Raw genomic sequence first — 26,744 nt, forward strand, 5'->3', positions numbered from 1 at the left:
TGCGCTAGGCGTATGCAAATGGGTATATGCTAGAATGTAGAGGGGTTTCAAGGGGGCCGGATTCTCCAGGCCCAAGTTAAAAAGTGAATAGAATGCTCCAAAGCGCTTTCATGACGACGGTAAAAAAAAAAAAAAAAAGGTGGTGGGTGGAAGTTCTCGTGTAGTCTTGTTGGTTTTTTCGCTGCTGTAATATGCAATTTCGAGCCGTGTCCTTCCAGAAGAAGTAGAAGAAAAGATAATCAAGGGAATAAGATAAAGCCAAGAAACTCCAGTTAACCCCCCAACGTCCAATCATTATTGCCAGTTCACTTGTGTCGGCATAAGTGGTCATAATTCTAGCCCCTTGGCGATCTCTTCGCGTACGTGGCGGCACCACTTGAGTAGGGCCGCCTCAAAGTCTACCCAGACCTTTGGGGACGTGTTGTAGACGACTCCAAGGGCGTCGACGGTCAGCATGACCTCGAAGCGTAGCTCGGCGGCCTTGACCCAGTAGCGTAGGTTATCGGCGCTGCGGTAGGGCTTCTGAGTGTCGGTGTGGAAGGTCGGGATAGCGCCCCAGCGCCGCCGGGACTTGTGCACTGCGGCATTGTGCAGCTTGACCAGTCGCAGGCCGTTCTGCATACTCTCGAGGAAAGGCGTCGGCTTCTCGGCTGTGGGCGACATGGGCGTCCATTCGGGCAGAGGGTCTGCCGTCGTGTCCATGGACAAGAGGAATGCTCGCTCCCGCTCATACTCGCGGCCGGTCCAGTCGCCCTTGAGCCATGTCCAGCCATCCCGCTCGGCCCTCTCTGCGTCCTCAATCTCCTGCTCCTGCTTGAGGATACCAAATACGCTGTCGACCCAGGTATCCATGGTCTTGATCTCCTCCTCTCTCATGCCATCCTTGAAATTCCGGGTGGCCATCTGCTTGAGCACCTCCATGACGGCCAAGAGGTCAGCCCTGACCTGCTTCTCGGGCTTTATAGAGTCGAGGCGGTCGGGTAGCTCGTGGGCCGTGTAGTACATCTTGGCGGCGCGGATAGCCAGAGTCACAACGTCGAGCATATGCATGCCCTGAAGTTCAAACCATCCCTGAGAATTCTCTGAAGGCATGTTGGGGTATTTGGGCGCGTTGGGTGGCGCCTGATAAGTGCCAGCCCTCCGTTCTTGTGCCTCCTTCAATGCCTCTCTTGCGTCGCGCAGTGTATGCTCGAGTTCGGACTTGAGTTCCAGAATGGTGGGCGGCTTGGGGACCACCTTTTCGCGGTGGTGATAGGTGCTCACGGTGGGAGGGAGCATGTCCCCAGGCTCGCTGAAGGTGTCGTCGTAGTAGTCGTCTATCTCCTCAATCGGAGACTCGACAAGATTATCTGTGCCGAAGCCCTGGGCTCCAAAGTCGGGGCTGCTGCCGGTGGAAGCATAGGAGGAGTCAACATCGGAACCCACAATCTTGGGAAGGGTACCGCTGGTATCCAGAGCTGAGAGATCGAGGGTTGCCCGGTGCGGCTGCTTCTTCCTAGCCAGCTGGCCACCCTTGCCGTCGAGCAAGCCTGTCCGGGCAAAGTAATACTGTAGATGCGCGATGCTGCCCAGGCTCATGACACTCTCACGGGAACGGGCGCTGGCGGCAAAGTCGGTGCCCTGGGGCCGCATGTATCCGCGGCGACGACTCCGGCCGTCGAAGCTGTAACTCGAGTGTCGGGAGGTTGAGATGTCGGAGCGTCGGTGCTTAAGGAGACTGCCGGTGGAATGGCGGTTGTACGGCTCGCTCCCGAGGGAGTCACGGGAGGCAGCATCGGTGCTAGAGCCGTGAGACCATGACGAAGTGGTAGACAAGCAGCGAGAGAGCTCCGGACACGCGCCGATGGCAGGCGTTGGCAGCGCATCGGGAGGCGGCGAGTCGCAGCGGAAGGACGGAGTTTGGTGGTTGGCCATCATGTCTTGGTGATGAAAGGGATGCCTAGCCAAGGCGAGTGGATGGATGGTTTGTCGAGTATTCCAAACTTCGAATGCGATCTCTCAGAATCGTCCAACAGAATTATCCCCGCGTGATCAACGTTGATTCTCGGCCTGGGCGGTAATGCTTGTTGACGGTGGTGTGCCGTGCCGTGAATGATGATCTGCACTTACACAGATGCACAAACACGACAGATGAGGTTCCACAGCAACGGGCAGCTTTCAGGAGCTTGAACGGCACTGCAGCTAGCGAGTACGCCAGTGAGAGCAAAGCAACAGCAACAGCAATCGAGGGGCAGCGAGAGAGAAAATGGCAGCGCGACAAGGGAGGGGAAGGTTTAAAGTCGAGCTCTGCGAGGGACAGAGGGGGAAAGTGAAAGAGAGCACAAATCGAAGGGGTAATACAAGGACGAACGAATGGACGGATGGTGGATGGTGGATGGACGGGATGGGATGGGATGGATTATTTCCAGGGGTTCTTTGGTGATGGGGCGACGGTTCCAGGCTGGCCGGGCTGGTTGGCGGGACAGGCCTCGGGACTCGACAAGGGTGAAATTACTTCGCGTCCGTTCGTTGGAACAGCGGGGGAAGTGCGCGAGGATTGGCGGAACCAGAGAGCTAACGATTAGCAAGGATCGGGAGAGGAATTGGTTTCCAGAAGGTGATGTGATGTCAGGGTCTTGTGGAAAAGTCGGTAGAGGCGAGGACAGACAGAAGACGGGACTTTTAAGTGCCTGTTAGCGAGACGTTGAAGCTAAAGAAGGAGATGCATGAGCGTGCGTCTGTTCTGTTCTGGTGAACATGGATGGGCCTCTTTTTTTTCTTGAGAGGCACGTTAGTTGGTTTAATTTGTTCAACAAGGGGGCAGAATGAAAAACAATGGCTTGAACAAGAGAGAAGTGATCGACGATAAGACAAGCCAAACAGGTACGTCCTGCAACTCAGCGAGAACCAAGACCAAGACCGTTGAGGCGGATTCGACTGGCCAGGGGCTCACGGCTAGTTCCTATGCAGGAGGTAGCTGGAGCTTCTCCCAATGGAAGCTGGAGCCAAACAACTCTTGCAGTAGCGCAACGTCCAAAACCACAAGAGATGCACAGCCGTGAGATGGGCAGGGATGAACAGATGGAGTCGTCAAAGCATTCAAACGTCATGTGCGACGGGGGGAGACTCTTTATCACGGCGCTGGGCGTTGACGACACACACAGACGTAGGCTTGTCTGAGAGCCCGTGTGTCATATCCCAGGGCAACCTTTTAGTATCCGTCCTGCCGCGATCCATCCCCAAAACGAGCGAGTTGAGAGACCCCATCTCGAAAGGCAGACTCGGCCAGTCAGAGAGCTAGGCTGGTTGCTGTCTAATCTCCTCCAGATTGATTGGAATCTGCTACGTTTCTATCCCGCTGCCGCCACGCGCCCGCATGTCTCGGTTGTCCTGTCAATCACTAGGTCCAATCCTCACGGGACAAAGTTTCAGACATATTTTCAGCAGCAGAGAGAAATTTCTCCATGATCGACCCCATCAGGGAATACCTACCGGTCTCGCTCCGTGCCCACAGGCAAGGCAAGGCATCTTGAATACCATCCCCGGGTCAGATCCCGGCTCCGAGGGAAATTCCTCCGTGATTGGACTTTCATGCAAGCCACGCGGTTGGCTGGAGCTCCCTGGGGACCAAGCTCGGAGCTCCCGTTGAAGCTCTGGTCAGGTTGCATCTGGATTGCAGAGGACAGTGTTCGATGCTTCTAGCTCGAGACGAGAAGAGAAGTGTGGGATAAATGATCGTGTTATTGTTGATCGACACGTGCGAGCTCCGTCCGTGTGGCCTTGGTGCTTCTGCCTCTGGTCCACTCAATAGAGGACCGTCCGTCTATTTCCCCAAGGTTGACCAGCTCTTTTTGTATGCACGAGGTTAACTACCCAAGGATCTGGAGCCTCGGCATTCGTTTGGCATCCATAGGGAGCTCGTATCAAGAGCTTCTGCCCGAGAGGCGGCTCAGCACTCCTGTGAGGCTATTTTTAAAGCACACCCAGGCCATAAGGCCAAGGCGATCTAGGCTCAACTCTAAGCGGTTGACAGAAGGCTGACAGGTGTCTCACTGGTTGCCTCTTCCTTGCCCATATCTTCTCTGATATCTTTGCTCGTCACCAGAATCTTATCAACCAGTAGCAGCGCCTGTGCAACCAACCATCGTCCAAATCCATAGACTATCCATAGTACGGCATGCCCTCTCCCCATCCGAAATGCGCATACCCATCTGCCGCCTCTAAAAAAGGCATAACCTGCGATGGCTTGCATTATCCGGCACCTGGGCATGGAAGTGCGCTAGTCGCGCGTGGTGCTCTAAGTTGAGGCCGGACTGTTGTTAGGCGAGATCAGCGACCAGGGAGGGCCGTCAGTTCATCAAGAGGTCGGCCAAATCAGAGGCCATCTCGAGAAACGAAAAGATCCATCTGGGCCAGATCCCCCGGTAGATACAGTATCCCCCGTCTCTGCCCGTCAATCTGGGCGAATGTAATAATTGCATCCCCGTGTTGCGCGGCGCGGCGCGGCACCGGATGGAGATGGATGGATGTCATGATGGATGATCATGGGTTTGGGTGGACGTTGCCTGGTGCATTTGTTAGTCCACCCGTTGGTTGCTTCCATGAGCCTCGTAAACTTTGGACGGCTTCTTCCATTAGCAGATCTAAATAATAAGTAAATCTGCCGGATCAAGTCCAGTCTCGTCTTCATTGAATCCATCTTTCTCGGCTCATTAGAAGTTTCTACCTTTCAAAGCCGAAAGCCGCCCTTGTCCGGTCTTCCATTGCGCAAGGAAGTTGTACCCCGTAGATTGGGCCTGCCGTCCATTGCCTCCTACCCTTCCAATTTGGGACTCCTCATCTAAGAGGCCTCGGCCAGCTTCTCAGTCGAATTTCCCAACTTTTTCTTTCTTTTCGACTTCTTTTTTTCATCCTCGGGTGTTCAATCACGGCCTCTCACACTTTCATGCAGCCAGCCAATCTTTGCCGCGTCTCATTCTTCTCATTCCGGCTTTCTCCCTCCGAAACCCTCCCCCTTTTTTGTCCCCGCCAGAGACGCATCGGTCCCTTTGGCCCATCGGATGATACTGCGAGCATTTGATGAGAGGGCTGCATCATACGCTCGCGCTGCTTTCACGGCCTTACTTTTTTTCTTGTCCCTTCTAGGCGACGACGTTTGACGAGAGCACCTTCTATTACCTACCATCACAAGATTTCTCTTCCAACCGATCTACGCTGCCGACACGGTTTGCGCCATCACTCTTATCCGTCTAGGAGGTGCTCCAACTCAGGCCTGCAGCTCCTACTCTACCCAGGAAGGGACATTTGACTGCTCATCACAGCTTTGACAGGGAGCCCAGCCTCTCACAGCAGCCATTGCTACTGTCTCCTGCAGGAGGTTACTGGGCTTTTCGCAGGGCGCTCACCTCCAATCGCCGCGGCAGCCTGCGCTGCATTTCCCGCTCAGTGGCTACCCACTGACCCTCAGACCTTGGTCGTTATCTCCACTCGGCTCTGGCTGACAGCGGCTCCCAGCCCATCCATCGCATCCTGTATGTGTATGTGTATGCGTGTGAGCGTGCGTTCATCCAGTCAGTCAGTCAGTCCATTACTTGCACCGGCACTGGCCTCCTGCTGCGCCTGTTGCAGTACCATAGACTGTGGATAATACATGGTTAGGCCCAAGTGATTCGTGGCACTGAAGACAGGAGGCAAGACAAGACATTTGAGGGAGACAAAGAGGGAGGACTCTGCTCTCAGCTCAGTGCATGAGTTCGCCCCGCGCAAACGCTCATAAGCCCCGAGCCTCTCACGTTTCATCACGGACATTCAATCTGTCCTGTTTCCCTATCTTGCCATCTGGAGAAAACAGAGAAAAGCTCGTTTCCGAATCTCAAGCGCCCGGCCTTGTCGAGCCCTGGTTGCTGGTCCCTGGACTTGATCCTGAACCCGAGCCTGTCCTGTCCACGCTTTAACCTGGCCTGGCCCGGCCAACTCTGGTTGCCCTCGCCTTCCGAGGGCGCCAACTCCAACGATTAGATGAGCGCCAGCCATTCGAACGCGACGGCTCCTGCAGTCGAAAACAGCGACTGGGCGTCAAAGGCTGATCCGTTTTTGATAACTCCTGCGACAAGCCCTGAGGCTAACCGATCTGCCGGCGTGGGCCACGACGAGTGCGACGGCGGCCGGGGCCATGATGCCCCCGTGGGCGGCCTGCTGAAATTCGCTGACGTCCCTAGCCAACTATCTCACCTGCCCTTCAACCCCGGCTCGAATGATCCCTCCTCCACCCACGCCCCGGATCCCAATCCCAATTCCAGCTTGCTCACCTCCTCGTCCTCTGCAATCGACACGACGACAACTTTTCTCAACTCGCCTGCCACCACTTCTTCCACCGCAAACACGACTCCTGCCGCCTCCGCCGCGGTTACCCCTGCCACGACAACAAAAACAACCACCACCGCGCTTCTTACGTACCCTACTCCAACCTCACCCCTGCCACCACCCTCTGGCATTCGCAAAACCTCCCCTGGCTTAGCTGCCCGCCTCAAAGCTCTCGGTTTCGGCTCCCAAAAACCTTCAACGCCCCCAACCACGCCGCACCATCCCGATCACATCGGCCGCCTCGACGAAGAGCACCTGCGCCAGCTTGACGAGAAACATCAGGCGGGTTCGGTCAAGTCGGTCATCGCCCGGCGTGGTCGCCCGTGGAAGGGCGCCGGCGCTTTGTCCTCCTCCAAGCCCGCCGCCCACGATCCTGCTCTCGACTTACCGCCCTTCAAGGTGGACGACAACGATTCCATCGTTACACTGCTGCCTGAGATCAGGACCCCCGAGCCCCTGGACATGGATACTCAAAAGTATCGTCTGCCCGACCATACCAACGGCAATGGAACAAAGGTCACCCTCGATACCCGTCGCGAACACATCGAGCGCACAACATGCCCTCCATCCCCCGACGATGGATGCGTGCCTCCTCCTCCTCCCCCCAAAGACACCCCTCCCATCGTAACGCCTGCTCCCGCCACGCCTCCAACAGACTACGTTCCGAGCCTCAATTCTTACTTCACCCCTGGCCATAACCGTCCTGGATCCATCTACACCTTATCTCGCGTCTCCTTTGCCAACCAACTCGCCCAGTTGACATCATTGCAGCTTCCCGACGCCGGGTCGCTCTCCAGCCAAGTCACTGCCATCCCAACCGCCCAGGTTGCCGCTAAAGCTCTTATCAACGCTGCCGAACAGATCAGAAGCTGGATATCCAAGGCATCAGAGGTTGTAGATGGTCTCGACAGTGAAGACGATGTGGAGTGGGCCGCTGCTGGAGGTCGAGAGGGCCTGGCCGAGGTGGAAAATGCCATTACACGCTTCGAGGAACTCGTCAAGGCCTATGTCAGCGCCATCGAGCAGCTGCAAGGCCGCGATGATGTTTCCAACGTACCCCTCAGCGACTTGACTCGAGCTGTCACACAGATGGAGTCCATCATGCAGGAGTGGGCCAAGATCCGACGAACACTACAGACCGTGAGGGTACAGGTTGAGATCGCCATGGAGTGGGAGGAGCTCTGGAACAATGTCCTTGGAGACGTCCAGGGCGAGATGGACGAGCTGAGCAGGCTGGTATTCGAAATGGAGGAACGTCGTCATAAGAGTCTCATGGCTGCAGCCAGCGCGGACACGGTCGATATCGGAGATCTCGAAACCATCGTCGAGGAGAATCCTCACCAAGCATCTAGACTGCAAGCGCCGAACCGCTATAGCCTACCCGCCTTCCCTGTTACCCCCAACTCTCCCGGCACTGGTACGCCAACCCTGTCGCAGGACGACTCCAGCCTCCTCGCTCTCTTTGCTCGTATGCAACCTCTGAGAGCTTCTCTCGATTTCCTTCCCATGCGATTGTCGATGTTTGAGGCGAGGGCCGAGCAATCTTTCCCGACAGCATGTGAAGAACTCAGTATGCGACGCGAGGGACTCGATGCTAGCTACAAGAAGCTGGAAAAGGACGCCGAGTCGCTGCGCAAGGAGCTCGGCGAGGATCGTTGGGTTATTGTCTTTCGTGGCGCTGGTCGCCAAGCCCAAAAGATGCAGGAGTCTGTCGAGCGGTCGCTCTTTAAGCTCAGAGAAGCTGCCGATGCAGGACTGCATCTGACAAACCAGCCTGCCATGTTGAAGAAGCTGGAAAGCTACGAGGCCAAGAAGACGCATTATGGACCGGCCATTGAGCGTGTCTTATCCATCATCGAGAAGGGAGTCAAGGAACGCCTGACTGTCAACGGGGAGATTCTCCGGCTCCATACCGACATGCAAGCTAGATGGTTGGCGCTGAAGCATCAGATGAAGGACGCCGAGTCCTTGATTGACGAGATTCACGCAGACAAGGGCCAGCAGCTCCGGGATTCCATCTCTAGCATGCTGTCGAATGACCATTCGACTTTGGGCAGTGGAAGGGAGACACCAGGTAGCTCGCCACCTTCTTCAGTCATCATGTCAAGCCTAGGCATGGATCCTCATACGCCAAAATCGAAGCCTCCAAAGATGCGAGCCACGCCCGGGGCCAACAATCGGCCGATCCCGTCGAACCGACGACATTCTTCCCTGCCAGCACCCACATCACAAATTGGCAGGAAGCCCGGTTTCTCTCGCCTCTCCACCGTCACTGGTTCTCCATCAACCACCACCTTGGCTCCCCGTCCAGCAGTCAAACAACCAGAATCCACGCTCCCTCAGCGTCCCCGTTGGAATGGCTCGACAAACACGTCAGATGTTGACACTGGTCACAACTTCAAGCCTCTCACACTTACCACACCCAGTCCCTATGCCAAGAAGAGCCCTATCGCGCACAAATCAGCTGGCTCAATTACACCAGGGTCGAGCAACTCGAAGCTGCCAAAGCTACGGAGTCCTCTTGCTCGCGCCTCGTCGGAATCCCCCAGAGTCGAGGACACGCCCACTAGAACTGGACACTCGCGCCTTTCTTTCCGAGAACGACTTGCATCCCCTGGCCCGAGCGCTCAGCCACTGCCAAAGCCGAGACTTGCGTCTCACAACTCAACGACGGCTCTTTCGGGCAGACGGTCTTCCCTGCAGGCTGCGAGGTCCATTGGAGCTGACGGAGAGAGGCAAAGCAGGCCTGCCAGCTCGCTCGCTACATCGTCGAGGAGGACTAGTCTTCTCCCTCAGCCAAAGGCTAGAGAAGGCGAGACTGGCCGCGATAGCCCCCAGGCGCTTGCAGGTGCTCGAATGGCCATGAGAAGAGCTCCCCCACTAGAGCCAAAAGACTTGAAGCCAAGATGGCGACACTGAAATCCCTCCTATCTACGAGCAACAACACAACCACCACCCCGAATATTCAGGAGACGGCGACTTCTCCTGGATATATGTAACATCATGTTTTTACCAATTTGAGTTCTTTTACAATCCCCTCGAGACGGCACATACACACACAACATATGTTGTTGGTTCAGGGGTCGCAGGAGCCTGGCGCGCCATTTATGAAAGACCAATTTTCTTTTGAACAGCAAGGCGTATCAGGTTGAGATAATGGCGGTCGGCGGAGTTTCAGGAACGGCTCTTAAGGGATGACGGCCTTGAATCCCCCATTCTTTTTCCCTTGTGAGCACTTTGACGTCGGACGTGGCGGTTCAAAACTCTCTCTGAACGCTTTCTTTGTTTTCTTCATGCCAACTCAATGATGCGCTGTAATTACGGTGGAAGGAAGGGGACAACCAAACAAACAAATGTGCAGCGGTACGGTACAGTACGGTATCTTGGAGGGCTGATTATCGTTGAATGAACAAGTCAAATCAAGCGCTATACCATTATCTCATCAGATCATACCCACCCCCCAGATGCTGTTTATCATGAGCTACGAGCCTAGATTGAGGGCTTCTGGAAAGGAAAGGACAAGGAGGGAAGGAAAGGAAACGGGAAAATAATTTAATTCAAGGAATCCCGGAAATGAAAAGAAAAGTGTTCGAGTTGTGATGTAAATGGTTCCTTCATTCATTCAATCGTGATGTAACCGTATTGTCATTTTCGTAATGCGTTTATCTGAGTGATCCCTCTTTCGTTAGGAGCCACAGCTATGTAGCTAAGTGCCAGATACATGATGTAGTAGTAGTAGCAATAGTAGGAGTAGCGCTGGTTGTGATAGGTATAAACGGATGCAGAGACCTCCCTGTTCGTGAGAGGCAACGTCCCCAAAACGCCATGCGTGGTGTAAGAAATATTAGCAAACCCCTTTCCTTGATCGCCGCCCATGCAGAACAAATCGCCATGAAACTCCTCTCCTCACACTGCAACCATTTTTTTTTTCTTTCTCTGTGCTCCCGAGAACTCACCCCTTTAGCTTCGTCGAAGAAAGATGGTCTTGAAAAGTCATGCATGCCATTGAAATATTCATTCGCTCTCCGTGCCAACTCGACCCCCTTTTTTGCCGTCTCTCCTCTGTAGTCGTCATGATCGAATCTCAGAGGCCTCGAAACAACCTCCCTCCATTAAGCCGGCATCGCCTTGATACCGCTCTTTCGCTGCTGCGGCTTGCTGGCCGTCCTTGCCGCGCTGCTGGTGGCTTTGGCAGCAGTCGAGGTCCCGCTGGCCTTGCGAGTAGTGCCGGTGCTCTTGCGCTTCGTCACTCCGCCTGTCGACTTCTTGCTGGCCCATTTCCTGCTGCCCCCCGAGTATCGTTTGTTGCCGCCTCCGCTCTTGCTGTACGACTTGGGCTTGCTCGGGCCAGCCTGGCTGCCGAGATTCTCGAGTCTGCTGTGCCACTCCTGAACGGCCGCTGGTTGGTTGGCGCCAAAGTAATGCGAGTCCTCGCCGTCCTCGTCTTCCTCGTCCATCTCGACTTCGGAGCTGATCAGATCCACAATCTCCTGGCCATTGGCACCAGACTTGCCAGGATCCATAATCTCGCAGTACCCGTTGTAGTGTCGTTGCAAGATGCGGAGGATCTTGGGCCCATGCTCCTTGACTTTGTCGGGGTCGATACCGGGGATCTTCTTCATCATGGGGAACGAAGTGGTCCAGTGAATGGCCATGAGCTGAAAGTCCTTCTCGGTGAAGAGTGGCTTTCTCAGGTCTTTCCGGTTGCGGATCTGCTCCTCTGCTTTCTTTGCCTCTTGGACAAATCCGTCGACAATATCTCGGTGTATTTCGTCCAAATCCTCCAGCTCGGTTCTCATTGATATCGAAGGCCCAGGTTGTCGAGAGGGAGGTCTCGATGGCCGATGGCTTGGCAACTCATCAAAGGCTTCCTCATCGTCGTCATCATCGTCCAAGAATCCACCATTTGCATATCGGTTTGGCATGGCGGCTTCTTCATCCTCGTCATCACTTTCCACAACACGCGACTTCTTTCTCCGTCGATCGACAGGAGAAGACACGTAGGTTGAGGGCATCGTGACATCCTGATCCTTTGACTTCTTGCTGGCCTTCTTTGACCGGGGTTTGGCCGCCTTGTTAGATGCGCCCTCTTCCGGTACTTGGATCGACAGCATCAGCTTCCGTTGTCCTGAAAGGAACAGACGGTACGTCGATCCGAGCCGCAGATACTGGATTGCCATGCCATGGTTGCCGACCTGGTTGTCTTCGTAAAAGGCCTTCTCGGCCGATAGCTTGTCGATGACTCGGATCAGCTCGTGCTTCTTAAGGCCCTTTGCCATGCCATGCCAGTTGTCTGATAGTTGTGCCTCGTACTGGGGGTATTTCTTCCCCATGAGAATGTCAGCACATTGTGCCGGGGTGATTCTGTTCTGCGCCTGGACAACCTTGATGGCAGCAATGGCATACTCTGAAAAGTCCTGCTGCTCAAAGATCAAGCCAGCCTTGCAGTTGTCGCAGGTCTTGTTGCACTGCGCCGCCGTAAACTCCTCGCCAAAGTACCGAAGAATCTCGGCACGTCGACAGTCAGATTTGTTGTCACAAAAGGCCGTGACGCGGTTCAGCATGGCCATCTGTCTCTCCTTTTGTTCATGACTTCCGTCGCCATCAGCGATCAGTCTCTTCAGGACCCTTATGTCCTGCTTGCCGTAGAAAAGAATGCAGTCAGACGGCTTGCCGTCTCTGCCTGCCCGACCAGTCTCCTGATAGTAACCTTCCAAGCTCTTTGGAAGTCCGTGATGCATGACAAACCTCACATCAGGCTTGTCGATGCCCATTCCAAACGCGATTGTTGCAACCACGATCTTGATCTCACCCCGTTGCCAGGAATTCTGCACCTCGACCTTTTCCTGAGGGTCGACGTGTGCGTGGTAATGCCTGGCCGCGACCCCGTGCTGCGAAAGACTCTCTGCAACCTTCTCTGCATTCTTCCGCGAAATGGTATACACAATCCCACTCTTATTCGGGTACTTGGACTGGACCAACGAGGCAATGGCCTCAATTGTCTTGTCATTGGTTGTCTTTGGACGAACCTCATAGTACAGGTTCGGACGGTTGAAGCTCTGGCAAAACGTTTGACAGTTGTCCATCCCAAGATTGTGTCTGATATCGACAATGACGTTCTGCGTCGCCGTGGCAGTGAGTGCCATGACCGGCACTCCAGGATATCTCTGCCGGACTTGGCCCAAGGTCTTGTAGTCTGGTCGGAAGTCATGACCCCACTGACTGACACAGTGAGCTTCATCAATGACAAGACGCGCAAATTTGCCCTTGCTATGGAGTGTTCGCATGCCATTGTTGAAGGCGACGTTCTTGCTGACCATCTCTGGCGTAACATACAAGAGCTCGATGAAGTGCTCAGGGCTACGCTCCTCAAAGGCACTCATCACTTGTCTCTTGTACTGGGCTGAGCACTCGCCATTGAATGCGACAGCCTGTATGCCCAGGGCTTTCATGTGGTCCACCTGATCTTGCATCAAGCTGAGCAGAGGTGAGACAACGATGGTAACACCTCGAGTCCTTCCACTCTTGATAACAGCCGGGAGCTGGTAGCAGAGCGATTTTCCACCACCAGTTGGCATCAGGACAAAGGCATCCTTGCCCTCCAGCGTGGCATTAATAGCCTCGAGCTGATTGTGGCGGAATCCCTTCATTCTAAACCGGTCCTTGAGCATCCGCTGGACATCGGGTGACCATGGGTGTCTCATCAGCTCAACAGGAATCGATTCAGGGGCCACCGAAGGCAAAGGTCTCTTTGACGAAACTCTGGACTTTGAGTTGGGAACAACATTGCCAGAAGTCTCCGAGAAGATCTTCCTCGCGTTTTGCGAGACGGGAGCATGGGACTGACGGGTCTCGTAATCCTGTGCAAAGGCAAGCATCTCCTCGTCGTCGCTGAAGTCACTGAATTCATCGCCAGCGCGGTGGTGCATCGCCTGAGGGGTTCTTCGACTGCTAGTGTTGGCCAAGTTAGTCGTAGGCCTGGCCGCTGGCCGGAACTGAAACTCGTCCAGGTCAGAAAAACCATCCTCCGCGCCAAACTCCGCTTCTTCTGCTTCCGCAAGTATAGGGTCCACCATCATGGATCTCGGGGTTGGTCTTGAAGTGTTTGTGAGCTGTCTCGGGAACGGGACAGCGGAAGTGTCAGCGTCCTGAGAAAGAACACTCGCCACTTGAGACGCCTCGATTCTCGAGCCTGGAGGGTTCCAGTGAGAGGATCTAGGTAGTTGGGTCTGATGGACCACTTGCGTCCCTGTCTCACTTGCCGGTATAGTATCCCTCGACGGCATTGACATGTTGACGCTGCTTTGAAAGATGGGCTGGGTGCCCATTACAACAACCGGTGTGGGAGCAGGGGGCTGTTGGACACTTGCCAGGAAGCCAGCAACGTCCAGTCTGGAGCCATCAATGGTTTTGAGGAGGGCTTCTTCAACCTCCTGAATCTCATCGGTGAGATCATCAAGTCGAACTTCATCCTCATCCGTATCGATACCCTCGGCGTAAGCTTGAGCAATCTGCTGAGCAAGCTCTTCTCGTTTCCCACAAAGTCCTCTGTACTCCTCCGCGGGGGCCCCAAGTTCTTTGATGGCTTTCTGCTGCCGTCTAAGCCGCTCCTTCTCTGACTTGACCTCACTCCGCTTCTCTTTTGGCCATCGCTCATTGATTGCTCGCATGAAGTTCTTGTCATTTTGCTGAATGAGCTTTTCAACAAACTCACTCCATTTAGCCAAGGTTGATGAGTCTGATGCCAGCTGGGCAAGAAAAGCAGGAGCTTGGCTCGATCGGGGAGGGGCCTCGCCGGAAGAAATTTCATCGAAAGAAGCGTCGGGGGCTCCTCTGGTGGTCTGTGAACTAGTCGCTGCGGGTGCGGATGCTTTGGAAGCAGTTGTCACCGGTGAGGCCTGACGCGGGGGGGACGACTGAGAGCCTACATGGGCTGCAGGGAGAGATGCTGGTACGGGCTGCGCCTCAGGCGAGGTGCGGCGCTGTGAAGATGATTGGAAGTCTATCTTGACTGCAGGTGCTAGTTCCGGTGCCGGCTGTGTCTTGAGCTGCACTGTTTTAACAGTCGAGGCCTTGAGTGTAGCCAAGGAGCTGTTATGGGAGGGTGGCGTCATGAACTCTTCATCCGAGTCGGGGATAACGAGTTCATCTGGGTCCATTTGCATTCGGGGGGGAAGAGGCTTGGCTTGGCGTGCCGGTTCGGAATCCCCAAAGCTCTGGGAATCTTTCAGGGGACTCGTCGCTCTCTTGGTGCCAGGTCGAGACTCGAAGATGGATGGTATAACCTGAGGGGATCCTTCACGAGCCAACTGGCTGCGCACTCGTCTTGAAGGCGACCACAGTATCTCCTGGTCCTCCTCGCTGATTGGAGGTATCTCGGCCGAGGAAGGGTTCTTGAATCCATCACGGGTTCGGCGTGTGCGAGTGCTGCGTGAGCCATCCTTCCGACGCGTCCCTGATCGGCTTCCGGGGCTTGGGGCAGGAGGGTCGGTACCAAGAAGCTCATAGACATCTGGAAAATCACCCAAGTCGCTGAATTCTTCCTTGCTTATCTCGTTGCTCTTCCGCTTCCTGCCACTAGACACAGGTTGTTCTTGCTCGGGTCGAGACGCATAATCTTCGCGCCAGAGTTTCACATCGCTGCCAAACGACAGTGAATCGGAGGAGACAAGGACATCATCGGTCAGGTCCATGTACTCGATCTCATTGGCCTTGAGCTCTGGAAAGTCGGGGCTGCGTGATCGAGGTCGGGACGGGGCGGGCGTCTTCAGTGGTGGCAAGACAGATAGCTTGCTTATTTCTGGAGTTTGTGCGCCTACAAGTAGGTTAGATTAGGCATGTTGTTCATGGCCTTGTATGCTTACCATTGTTGGTCCGACTAACGGGAGTGTCTTGTCGACTGAGACGATTGGGGGTGATGGAAGAAGGGGTAAGAAGCTGTTGGGGTCTTGAAACCAAGCTGGGCTTCTTAGACTTGGAGCTCGACATGAGACGGGCCATGGTGTCGTCCTCCAGTATCACCTGGTCCGTATTCCGCAATCCACCAAGCCCGCCCCGTCCATTGGATGAAGTCGACGCGTCGTAGTTTGTGTGTGTTCCGTCCCCTGGCTGAGCCGGTGGCCCAGACTGAAGAGTCTGTCGTCCCTGCGAGTCCGAGCGTTGCGATTGGGACAAGCCGGTCTGAGAAGCGTCACTGCAACTGGGAAAAGTTGGTGTTGCAGGCTTGAAGCGGGCTTGGTCGTTCAACAGCCAGGACAGGTGCTCGGAAAGGTTGTTGCGAGTCATGAAGCCGACACGTATATGTCGGAGCGTCTTTCAGCTGCCTTTTTGGAAAACATCGAGGTGCTCGTGGCTTGCTTTGTCCGGGATGAGAGGGGTGAGCTTGGAGAGGGTCAGCTTGTTATCGTGACCCAGGCGGCCGTGATGGCTGTCCCCGCGCGTCACGCGTCAGTGGATCAGTGGATGCGAGAGCACGTGATTCATTCCCACCCCGTAAAGTGCTGATCAATGAATCAGGCAATCGACATCTCAGCCAAGACAACGCCACAACATGACTCTTGTTTGCAGTATGCATCATACATCAACATTTCTTTGTACAGCACTTCAGATTACACGGCATTGCGGGTAAATACTGCTCCCTTTGAAAGAACCCACGGGTAGCCTACTGCTGCAGGTAGCCATTGGCCCAATGAACTACTTGATGTCACTTTAAGCACTATTGGACGTTTAAGAGAGACGTATAGAATATTCAGGGGAAATTTTACAACACTCCAACATTATAGGTACAAGCCGATTTCCGTCCTAACCATGCCCCATGAGCCGAGCTCCAGTAGATTCCTTCAATGATGTCCGAAAGACAAAGTCGATGACATTTAGCGAGAAAGTTCGTTGACTTGCTGTACGAGGAGCTGATACTCGGCCTCGAGAAGATCTTCCTGGCCCGCAAAGTCACACGTTGCAATCAAGTCCTCCAACTTCTTGCGGGCCTCAATGCCCAAATTCTCAGACTCGTAGGGATACCTTGCGGGGTCGAAGCGCACCACCATCCTTTCTACCGTTTCCCCGATGGATATTTGATTATCAAGGAGCTTTTCCCGCAGACCTTCGCTCCAGGCATCTTCCTCCCAATCTGTTGATGCATTAATACCTATCATACGACAGATTCGCTGGGCCACCGTTCCTGAAAAGAATGGCTTAGTCACGGATTCCGGGTCGTTTTCCAGAGATGCGACAAGCTCATTCAGCCCCTCGATTTCCATCTTTGTCTGCTCCCGAGCCTCGTGGATGATGTCTAAGACACGGACAACGGTTCGGTTAGCTTCGTCGAGCCCTCCAACATCCATGTCCTGGAGTTTGCTACGTGCTTCTCTCCAAGCCACGGAAAGCACCCGCCCAGTGTGTTGTAGTGGGATCAAAAGTTCGGCAAGCCTCATGGGACTCATCCTTGGAACCTTGGATTGCTGAGGAACAAGCACGAGTGTGTCGTTGAGTGAATCTTCGCCTTCCAGAGATTGCCGTAAAAACGGCGTAAGGGAGTTGTCAATATCAAGTCGAAGCCCAGAACGAATCTCGATATCCCCAGAAGATATCATTTCGTTTAGCGCGACCTTCAGCCTTGAACACACCTCCCGCTTGCGGAAAGGTGGGTGACGCTGTCCTGAAGGCTTCCATCGCCCAGATATGGTCTCATACTCGTCGACAGGAGGTCTGATGGTCGTCTGTGGTAGTTCAGGGGCTTTCCAGATAGGCCCTATGATAGTCTTGGTGCCAAAAAGGGAGACGCGACCTGGAGAAGTAAGATCCCGCAGCAGGGGGATGTCAGCCTCTCCAAGACAGAACCTCTCGCCGCAGAAACGCCCCTCGGCAACGATATCGGGCATGGCGACCTCAACCAATTTCCTATCCGTAAGGGCATACGAGGGTAAGCCATATGAGTAGACATTGTCAAAGTTTATCAAAGCCATCTCGGTGGTCGAAGGGGGGGTAAATGGCAACATGCCTGTAGGCCAAGGGATATTGGATCCCGGCATGGAGGCAGGGAAGACGACAATCCTCGCCTCGGGAGAAAATACAGATGATTTTGCTCTAACATGAGCAACAAGATTCTTTATCTCCTCCGCGTCCAGGGTCGCATCCTCAGCCGGGTAAAACTCATCACTCAACTGCAAATCCCGGGAGAAGAAGGCATGTATGAAGCGGAAGGGGTGGATGTACTCGAGAAGTTGCTTCTCTTCGTGATGTCGGAGCCAGTGTTCAAAACCAAGAATGAATTCGTCAACCGAGACATCCTGGATCTGCTGACGCTCAGTCAAGAATGCCTCTCTCTGAAGTTTCGGGTGCGCTTTGATGTCGCACCAAAGCTGAACAGCAAACAGCATGGACTTGATGGATATGCTATCTTCCGGATGCGCGGTGGAAAACTGCTGAAGCTTGTATAGCAACAATGAAGGGTAGAGCAAGTTTGCCATGTATGGTGCCTTGTAGAGGAAGCCCGGTTGGCGTCTGTTACCTTTTAACAGGAACAGTTGCGCATCTGGAAGCATGCGTGACTTTGGAGGATTTGAAACCGATTGTTGGCGGGCAGGATCGAGTAGTCCGTCTGGTTCCTTTGGTTGGCAGACTGAGAGAGGATATCTTGGCCCATCAATACCACTTCTAAATAGGGCGGTACGCTGAACGACGTGTGGGTGACGACCGTTCGAAAGAGAGGTCCAAGAGGCTTCAAGCTGTCCATATACTGATCGAGCACTGCTGCCTTTGAAAGCATCACAAAAGTTGCCATCTGCCTCCAATGCGGTTTTCATGGCAGAAATGTTTCCAGGGACAGCAGCCGGGGCAGTCAAGATGACTTCAGTACTCTCAATACGACCACCGGGCACCCGTTCCAGTTGACACCCTATTGACAGATCGTCCGAGATAATTGATGGAGCGGTCCCCGCAGGAGCGGCTCGAAGCATTACAGGTGTGAGGTTGTACCTCGAGTAGCCCACGAAGAAAGCACCAGGGCGAGTCGAGTTCTCTTGAGGCTGCCCATCTTCCTTGTATGCGAGGACAGGGGACATCATTTCCTGAAATTTGGAGGGCTTCCTGGGTGTGCTTTTGGCATCTTTGTCGAAGTTTGCTCCATCCTAGAGATCGCAAGCTCTTGGTAAGACGTCGAAGACAACCCAGTCCCGGACAACGGCTTCGTGCCGCTCGTCTTGAGTTCGGGCCGATGCGAAATGAGTGATGAACTTGAGCGAGCTCACTGTTTCTGCCAACTCGTATCTGTCGTCAACCTTCAAGCATACGCTGTCTGATACAGCGTCCAAGATGAATCGTGTGCCCGACCAGCGGGGTTTCATGTCCAAAGACATGTCGGCCTAGTGGATTAGGTACGCAATACTGAGAGAAAAACTTGAAGTTGTCGGGAAGACATGCTTAGACTTGGAAAGCTATACCTACTTCAAGGAGATGGAGAACCAGAATCTCAAATTGAAGGAGAGGTGGCAACGTGATCAGGAAATGCTTCAGCCCTGCCAGTGCGGGAGGAGGGGCTATGCGCGCCCGCGGTGTACTGGTAGGGCCAATATCAGACAATAGATGCGAAATATTAGCAATATCAGCTCGCCATTGCAAGGCGCTCCAGCAGACAAGACTTAAAAAATGCAGAAGATAGATGAAGAAGGGAAATGGTTGGGTGAAGATCCGAGGTGGGGCAGGTGAAGCAAGACAACGTTTATAACGAACAAGGTGACCAGATACAAACGGCTTCTCTGTTGCCAGGGGCGACCCATTTAATCCACCTAGGTGCAGATGAATGAAATCTAGATGGATAATTCCTATTAAGCCAAAATTCTTCAATCGATAACAACAGATTTCTTTTGGAGGTCAAGCAGTATGGTTGATTAGAGGTGCAAATAGGTGGTGGGTCTAAGGACTAGCTACCCTGGGGGAGGTAATAATTACAGAACCCTCGAAAGCACTGTTTCAACCCGCCTAGTCTATAGATAAAAGTATGTAACATGTGTGAACAGAGCTATCATATTGAGTTTTCATAATAAATATCGTATTCTATACATAAATAGTTGTTTACCACACAGCTTATCGTGTTGAAGCCTTGGTGGCTCTTGCATTCATTTCACGAATGTACGTCCTTCGAATTGGATTACAACCTCACAAATAGCAAACATCGAAGCTGAAACTCGAAGACAAGGAAACTCGACGAGCGAAAACATGACTGAACGCCACTTAGGTTCATTCACCACAAGACCCTGGTGTGGGAAAGCCCACTCACTGTCTTCTGACGAGGTTAATTCCGCGATTTCGAATTAGAAGTCTTGGCACAAGATCATCGTTGGATAAACCAAGGACAGTGGCTTTTGACCCGCCTTGAGGCGGTATTAATGGAGTGGTTCCCCGCAGTAGAAGCTGAATTGTTTGCGACGGCGCGGTAATGATGGTGGATGAGATGAATGGAAAGCGGTCAATCATACGATAGGGTCAAATACCGAAGATTTGCTGAGTGAGAAAGAAGTGCGAGACGAAGTGTGAGATGGAGTGCGAGATGAAAGGTTTTCTGCCTGGGGATGGTGTGATGGATGCGAATAGCCCCTCACCGAAAGGATGACCATGGAACTTGAAGCATCATTGTCTTATGCAGTGCGAATTCACGATGTATCACCAGCGTCAAGTTGTTGAGCGTGATGTTGATCAACTCGCCAAGGGAGGTTGGCGATAATTAGCCAGGCACCAGCGGGGCCATGAGCCTCTCGAGGCCCCCCCAAGACCTGTGTAGCCTGCAGCAAGCACCTCGAAATGAGGTCTCACACACTGTGATCACGGGCTTTCGCGCGTCGAATCCTCGCTGCTCCAGGCAGCACAGCCCCCTGCAACTCGCAAACTGCCACCAATGCGCGCCGCAGACGCGATCTAACCATGTTGCTGCTAGCTCGGCATCAGCTCGCTGGAGCTTAACTGGAGCTTCAGCCTTTTATCACGGCCAACGAAGCTGGAGGTGCCAGGTACTCCGCATCGCCATGCCGCCAGCGGTGTGATACGTGTGAGGCGGGTGGACGGCTTCGGTATAGTTGACATGATGGCTCAACGCACGGCTTGGTATAAAGACCTCTAGTCCCCTCCTCTTCGTTCGAGATGGATTCTTCTTAGCCAGGTCACTGCTCATTCAATCGACATTGTCATACCACTACTTATCCAATTGTGATCTCACCAAGCTCCTATTCGCATTGGATCACCAACTTGCATCGCTCGTTCTCGGCGACTGCCCTTTTTGTATCCCCCACTTACACCTTCCTCTCCTCGACTCAACCTGACCTCATCTCACCGTTTTTATTTCTTCGTCCTCTCGTCTTTGTTCCAGCATCAACTTTCCCTTTATCTCTCCTTCAAACATCGCAATCATGGCTGATCTTCCCGAGCTTCCTGCTCCCCACTCGGGGCTGGCCAGATACATCTCCGAGAACCCGGACAAGTCAATGATCGAGATCTTGGAGCCGTACCGCAAGTATGAGGCCAACCTGCGATCCGTCTATGCTCAGGATCGCCAGAACCCCATCCTTGAGGATCCTCATCTCAACGTCCTGCCGCTCTTCACCGATGACACCAAAGTCATCACAACTCGAGCCAGGAACCTCGAGACTGAGACCGAAGAGGAGAAGTCCAAGTACATCATGGCTCTCCCAGATGACAAGCGCCGCCCTCATGGTTCCCCTGCAACCGTTGCCAATCTGACCGAGTTCCAAAAGAACTTCAACGTCTTCTCTGAATCATCCCTGGTCGACTTGGACTGGAGTAATGTTGTGGCTGCTGGCTCTTCGGTCGTCAACTGTCTTCTCCCTGTTCCCAAGGAATTCAACACCACCAAGCGCAAGCTCCGCGAGTATTACCATGAGAAGTTCTGTCCTGCTTCGGATGTCGATCTCTTCCTCTACGGGCTCACCCACGACCAAGCCATCGAGAAGATCAAGACGATCGAGCAAGCCATTCGAGATGCCCTTCTCAACGAGGTTACTGTGGTGAGGACCAAGTATGCCATCACCATTGCCAGTCAATACCCCGTGCGACACGTTCAGGTAAATGATCCACCTTCCCCTCTTCAAAACCATCAGCTCTGACACCATTTGAGATTGTCCTGCGAGTCTACAAGTCCGTCAGTGAAATCCTGACGGGTTTCGACATTGACGCCGCTGGCGGCGCCTATGATGGCAACCAGGTCTATGTAACTCCCAGAGCACTGGGCAGCTTCATCACCCAGGTCAACCATGTTGACCTTACCCGTCGAAGTCCTTCCTACGAGAATCGCCTCTCCAAGTATTCTCACCGAAACTTTGAGGTCTACTGGCCCGATCTTGATCGATCTCGCGTTGATCCGACCATCTTCGAGAGAAGCTTCCAAAGGACGCTGGGCTTGGCCCGTCTGCTTGTCCTTGAGAGACTACCAACAACATCCGCCCGAGAAACATATCTCAACAAGAGACGCGAGGAGCGTGGTCGACCTCAGGTGTACAAGGGTCGAAATGTTCTCTTTGGAAATATCAAAGACCACCACGAGGATGAGATTGCTGATTGGCTCTCCGAGGAGGATGTTTCCAACTACCATACCTTCACCGTTCCTTATGGCCAACATTTCAACGCAAAGCGCATTGAGAAGCTCTGCTACACGCGTGATCTCCTCCTCAATGCGGAGTGGAATCAGCCCGATGACAGAGAGGTCTACCTGCATCGTCACCCGGCATTCTTTGGCCGCGTCCAGGATGTGGTCGAAGATTGCTGTGGCTTTTGCCCCAAACCAGTCACTGCCGAGGAAAAAGAAGTTGCGGAGAAGGAGGCTGAGATTTACATCAAAGGCGAGGTCACTTTCCTCATTGATGACCCTGGCCGACAGCAGATCGGTTCTTTCAACCCCCTGACAGAGCAGGATTGGACTGATATGGCTTATGTTGGAAACACGGCCAGACTTTGTCAGTCCATCGTTGATGGAGATGTCGATGATGTCTTGAACTGGCTCAGCCAAGAGGACTCCGACCCCAACAAGCGAGACTACACCGGTCGATCGCCGCTCCATCTCGCCGTCATGACTTCGACCCCAGAGGTTGTCAAATGTCTCGTTGATCACGGCTCTCGTATTACGGCACGCTTGGCCGATGGAAAGACTGCTCTGCACCTGGCTGCTTCCCGAGGAAACCTGGAAATGATCAAGATCTTGATGGAGAAGAGCATCGAGAACGAAGAGGCTGAGGAGGAGCGCCAGGACAGAAAGCGCCAGGCAGCCAAGAGAGGCGACTCTGATGGCAAAGACGAGGCGTCAAAGGAGACCCACGAGGCCGAAGCTTCCGACAAATCGGATGAAGAGTCTGATGGTGAGCTTATTGACGCAGAGACAACCGACGCAGACACAGTATCTATGGTGACTGGATCCTTCGTCAACGTCGAAAAGGAGAAGGAAACCGACGACGATCTGGTTCCCGACGAGCAGGAGGATGAGCCTGACTACTATCAGATTGATGTCTTGGCTTGGGATGTCCCATGCTCACCCCTTCATCTTGCCATTTCAGAAGGTCATGAGGATGCTGTCAAGCTCCTCTGCGATGTAAGTTGAGAAACATCCAATATTCGCGAAGCACGAAATAACCTTCTATTAGTATGGTGCCGATTCTATTCTACCAGTCAAGTTCATCAACAAGAACAACGACTCTGATACGGGCGCCATCTTGACCCTGGCCCTGGCGTTGTCGCTGCCCACTGGCAAAGCCAAGTCGATGGCTGAGCTCCTTTTGAAACTTGGGGCCGTCTCCTCCCAGGCCGACTCGAACGGATGCACTGCCTTCCACAGGTACATCGAGTCTGGGCAAAGGGACCTCATTTATACACTGCTCGACACGGATAAAACGGGCGTCAAGACAGCCATCAACCACTTGGTTTTTGCTAGCAGTTACTGGAACCCCGAGGCAATTGCCCCGATCCACAGCGCTATTGAGACCGGCGACACCATCTTGGTGTTGAAACTTCTGAACAACGGCGCCCTGGCCCAGATCGACTTTGAGACTTGGTTGAAGGCGGCCAAGGTTTCGCCATCGCACTCTGGCAGACTGGGGAAACTGGAAGAAAACCAGAGGAAATTCAAGGAGTCAACGGAGCAACCCTTGCTCGCAGCCATCCGTTCTGGCAACGCTGAGGTGGCAATCAAGCTCCTGGAGAATGGCGCCAATCCCAACGCATTGCCTGGAAGCACCGAAAGTCTCATCTTTGACGAGTACAGACGCACCTGGAACAAGGGACGTTCAGCTCTTGACCTGGTCCGTTCATCTCTGAAAGGCCTCCGAAAGTACACCAGCAAGAAACGCCGAGTGGTAAAGCCTACGGAGCCGGCCGGCACGGCTGAGTTTCTGGAAAAGTTCAAGCCAGGTACCTACTCCTACTGGATGGTCTCTGAACAGATCAAAAACGCAAAGTGGACGTTCAAGGTTGCAAAGAAGAGTTACGAAAAGGACATCAAGCGGCAGAAGCGTGAAGAGCTCAAGGGAGAAGCCGAGAAGCAGCGGGCTATCAACGAAGTTATTGCCAGCTTTGAGGCAATCGAGAAAGCTCTCCTCAGCCGAGGTGCAAAGACCTTTGATGAGCTCCACCCCGATATCAAGACTGAATCGGACACCAGCCGTCATGCATCTCGCGAAGAAGAAGCAGAAGACAAACCTGCGAAGCCTTATGAGTTTCACTTTTCGTTCCAACATGACAGCGAGATGACAGTGACAAGAAGGGATGGCTATATTGAGCTGTAAGTATCACCAAATCTTTGCGTTCTTTCTTCTAACCGATGGCAGGTTGGAGGCTGCGTGGTCAGGAGACGTCGAACGGATCAAGTCTCTTACTCTCCAAGCTTGGGGCCCTGAACAAGACCAGCCGCCCTTGGTGGCTGCGGTCGCGGACAATGATGGCAACACCCCATTCTCGGTGGCCTTCCTCCGAGGCCACCATGATGTTGCCCGGGCTCTGCTTGAGATTGTCAAGGTGCAATGGTCTCCGCCAGAGAAGGAAAAGGTTCGCTTCAAGATGGAAGCTCGCGAGGAAGACGAGTACTCAGATGAGTGCTCGGATGAAGAATCCAACGATTCCGGCGACGAGCCCCGTATTGTGTCGGAGAAGGTGCAGCAAAAGTTCACCATTGACGACATTGGCCATGTCTCCATGCAAGTCAAATCCCACACCAAGCCGGTCGACTACATCTGCTGGAATGTTCCTAGCTGGTACATGGAGAACGGTAATGCTACCAGTCCCCGTCACACCAACCGCTATCGTCCCCAAGAAGGTCTTTTTACGCAGGTCTTGGAGAGAGATGATGTCGCAGGACTCAAGGCTCTCCTGGACATGGCACAACACTATGCTGGAGAGAAGTTTGAAGGAGGTGAGGGAGATGAGGACGACCATGTTGGCAGCTTCACCTTCCCCCAGTTTGACTTCAACTATGCAGTGGAGCATGGAAAGACTCAGATGCTTGCATTGATCATCAAGCGAACGGGCGCAGGCATTCCCCTTGATCATCTGGTCAAGAAGAGCGGCGTTGAGCTGAAGCAAAAGCCGCGATACTACCAGGGACTTACAGTCTATGGCAAGAAGAGGTATGTGCTGTTCGATTTGGTGGCCGCGGGTGTTTGATACTAATTCATGGCACAGGAAGGACTGGGCGACAGCTGGTCGAAACATGGTGGTTAGGACATCAGGTCAGAAGACGCCACCGCTTCTGCATGCTGCTTTGGCTGGAAATCTGGAGGGTGTCGAGTTCTTCCTTGGAGACGCCCCTCACAGATTATACAGCGAATTTGGCAAGTCAAAGGCTGCTCGGGAAGACTCTCGACTGAGACACCTCAAGGAGAGCCCAGGTGGCTTTGACCGTGCCATCTCAAAGTGGCTTGGAGCCGACAGTAAGTGTGCCGACCAAGGTTGTAATGCAGGGTGCTGACTGGTACTGCAGACGATTTCGTGATTCACTGCGCAGTCGTGGGTGAGCCTTCATCCAACGCAATCGAACTTCTTGAGTATCTTGTCGAGGCTTGCCCAGGATGTCTTGAGAAGAAGAACGCTGATGGCGAGACACCGCTTCTGGTTGCCTGCCGCCTTGGACGCACCGAATTTGTCAAGATCCTGTTGGGGGCCAATGCCGACCAGTCTTCTCGCAATTCAAAGGGCCAAAACATCCTTCACGCAGCGTTGGAGAATACCCCCGAGTCTGACCAGCTCCGCGAGCTGTTGGACCTCTTTGACCCAACCCTTCGCAGTCACCTGTTCTTGCAGCGAAACAACTTCAACGAGAACGGCAACACACCTCTGCACGCCTGGGTTTCGCAAGCCTGTGGAGTTCAGTTCGACGATGATGCTGGTTATAATCGGCGCAGGCACAGGTACTATTACAGAAACACCACCAAGCCCTACGAAGGTCAAGAGAAGGACGCGGTTGAGATGCTCAAGCTTTTGCTCGAGTACTCCAAGGGCGAAGAGCTAGAGATGCTCAACGCTGCGGGCGAGACGTGCCTTCACACTACCATCATGCATGACATGATATCTTTGGCTCGTGTCATTGTGGAGTTCAAGCCTCGATTGCTGTACCGGGAGAATGCTGTCGGCCGAACACCTGCTGAACTCGCCCATGACCGACTCACTGAGCAGAAGTTCAAGAAGCCTGATAACATCAAGCAGGATAAGCACGACTGTGCTACCTATCTCATCAACAAGAAGAAGGAGGACTTTGCTGCCCACGCCAACCCTGAAGCTCATACGTCCGAGCAAAGAAAGCAGCTGCTCGCGGATCTGGGGCTCAGCAACACTTACAGCGCGGCCGAGTTCTCCCAAATCATGCGCGCCATGGGCGAGAGCAACACGAAGCGCAAGAGAGACGAAAAGGATCTCAGTGGCAGTGTTGCCAAGGTTGTTGCATGGGATCTCTGCCTCACCGCGATGGAGAAGCACCCCGAGCGTCGCCGCCTTGTGAGTCTGAATGAAGCCAATGACGTGGCCAAGAGATTGGGTGAGAAGTACTCGGCATCGAGGTACTTTAGCATCCAAGCCAAGGCTGAGTCTGAAGATGGCGAGGAACAAGAGGATCAGGCAGTTGACTTTGCTACATCTCGAGGTCGTGGGGCCTCATCCTGGATCACGGAGAAGGACATGAGGGGTTATGAGATTAATGAGGGCGAAGAGGACAAGAAGGAGGAGGAGGAGGATGATGACAGTGATCTCGAGAGTGTCGTATCGCGCGGCAGCTACTGCGTGAATTGCCGCGAGTATCATCAACAGATTTAAGCCCAAGGGAAGGGTTTTGTTTGGCCAGGTTGATGGAGGAGTTGGTTGATTGATTGAAGCCCTTGTAGATCTGAAACGAGCAAATTGACAAAGACATGAATGGCAATTTT

At 53.6% G+C, this 26,744-nt stretch overlaps 5 protein-coding genes across 5 annotated transcripts; 2 read left to right on the forward strand and 3 right to left on the reverse strand.

The window, feature by feature from the left end:
• Window positions 1–327: 327 nt before the first annotated feature.
• NCS54_00095700 (Hypothetical protein) lies at window positions 328–1,917 on the reverse strand (the record flags this gene model as incomplete). The annotated part of the gene is made up of 1 exon (XM_053146593.1): window positions 328–1,917. The coding sequence occupies one exon, from the start codon at window positions 1,915–1,917 to the stop codon at window positions 328–330; it is 1,590 nt and encodes a 529-aa protein (XP_053002568.1).
• Window positions 1,918–5,997: 4,080 nt separating this feature from the next.
• NCS54_00095800 (Hypothetical protein) lies at window positions 5,998–9,261 on the forward strand (the record flags this gene model as incomplete). Its single annotated transcript, XM_053146594.1, has 1 exon — window positions 5,998–9,261. The coding sequence occupies one exon, from the start codon at window positions 5,998–6,000 to the stop codon at window positions 9,259–9,261; it is 3,264 nt and encodes a 1,087-aa protein (XP_053002569.1).
• A 1,193-nt stretch (window positions 9,262–10,454) lies between these two features.
• NCS54_00095900 (Hypothetical protein) lies at window positions 10,455–15,627 on the reverse strand (the record flags this gene model as incomplete). The annotated part of the gene is made up of 2 exons (XM_053146595.1): window positions 10,455–15,157; window positions 15,207–15,627. The coding sequence occupies 2 exons, from the start codon at window positions 15,625–15,627 to the stop codon at window positions 10,455–10,457; spliced, it is 5,124 nt and encodes a 1,707-aa protein (XP_053002570.1).
• A 587-nt stretch (window positions 15,628–16,214) lies between these two features.
• NCS54_00096000 (Hypothetical protein) lies at window positions 16,215–18,407 on the reverse strand (the record flags this gene model as incomplete). Its single annotated transcript, XM_053146596.1, has 1 exon — window positions 16,215–18,407. One exon carries the CDS (start codon window positions 18,405–18,407, stop codon window positions 16,215–16,217), a length of 2,193 nt encoding a protein of 730 aa, XP_053002571.1.
• A 2,334-nt stretch (window positions 18,408–20,741) lies between these two features.
• Window positions 20,742–26,634, forward strand: NCS54_00096100 (Hypothetical protein; the record flags this gene model as incomplete). The annotated part of the gene is made up of 6 exons (XM_053146597.1): window positions 20,742–21,413; window positions 21,467–22,930; window positions 22,983–24,115; window positions 24,162–24,956; window positions 25,012–25,259; window positions 25,310–26,634. 6 exons carry the CDS (start codon window positions 20,742–20,744, stop codon window positions 26,632–26,634), a joined length of 5,637 nt encoding a protein of 1,878 aa, XP_053002572.1.
• Between the last annotated feature and the right edge of the window lie 110 nt (window positions 26,635–26,744).

The sequence above is a fragment of the Fusarium falciforme genome, chromosome 1, assembly GCF_026873545.1.
Source record: "Fusarium falciforme chromosome 1, complete sequence".
NCBI classification, from domain to species: domain Eukaryota; kingdom Fungi; phylum Ascomycota; class Sordariomycetes; order Hypocreales; family Nectriaceae; genus Fusarium; species Fusarium falciforme.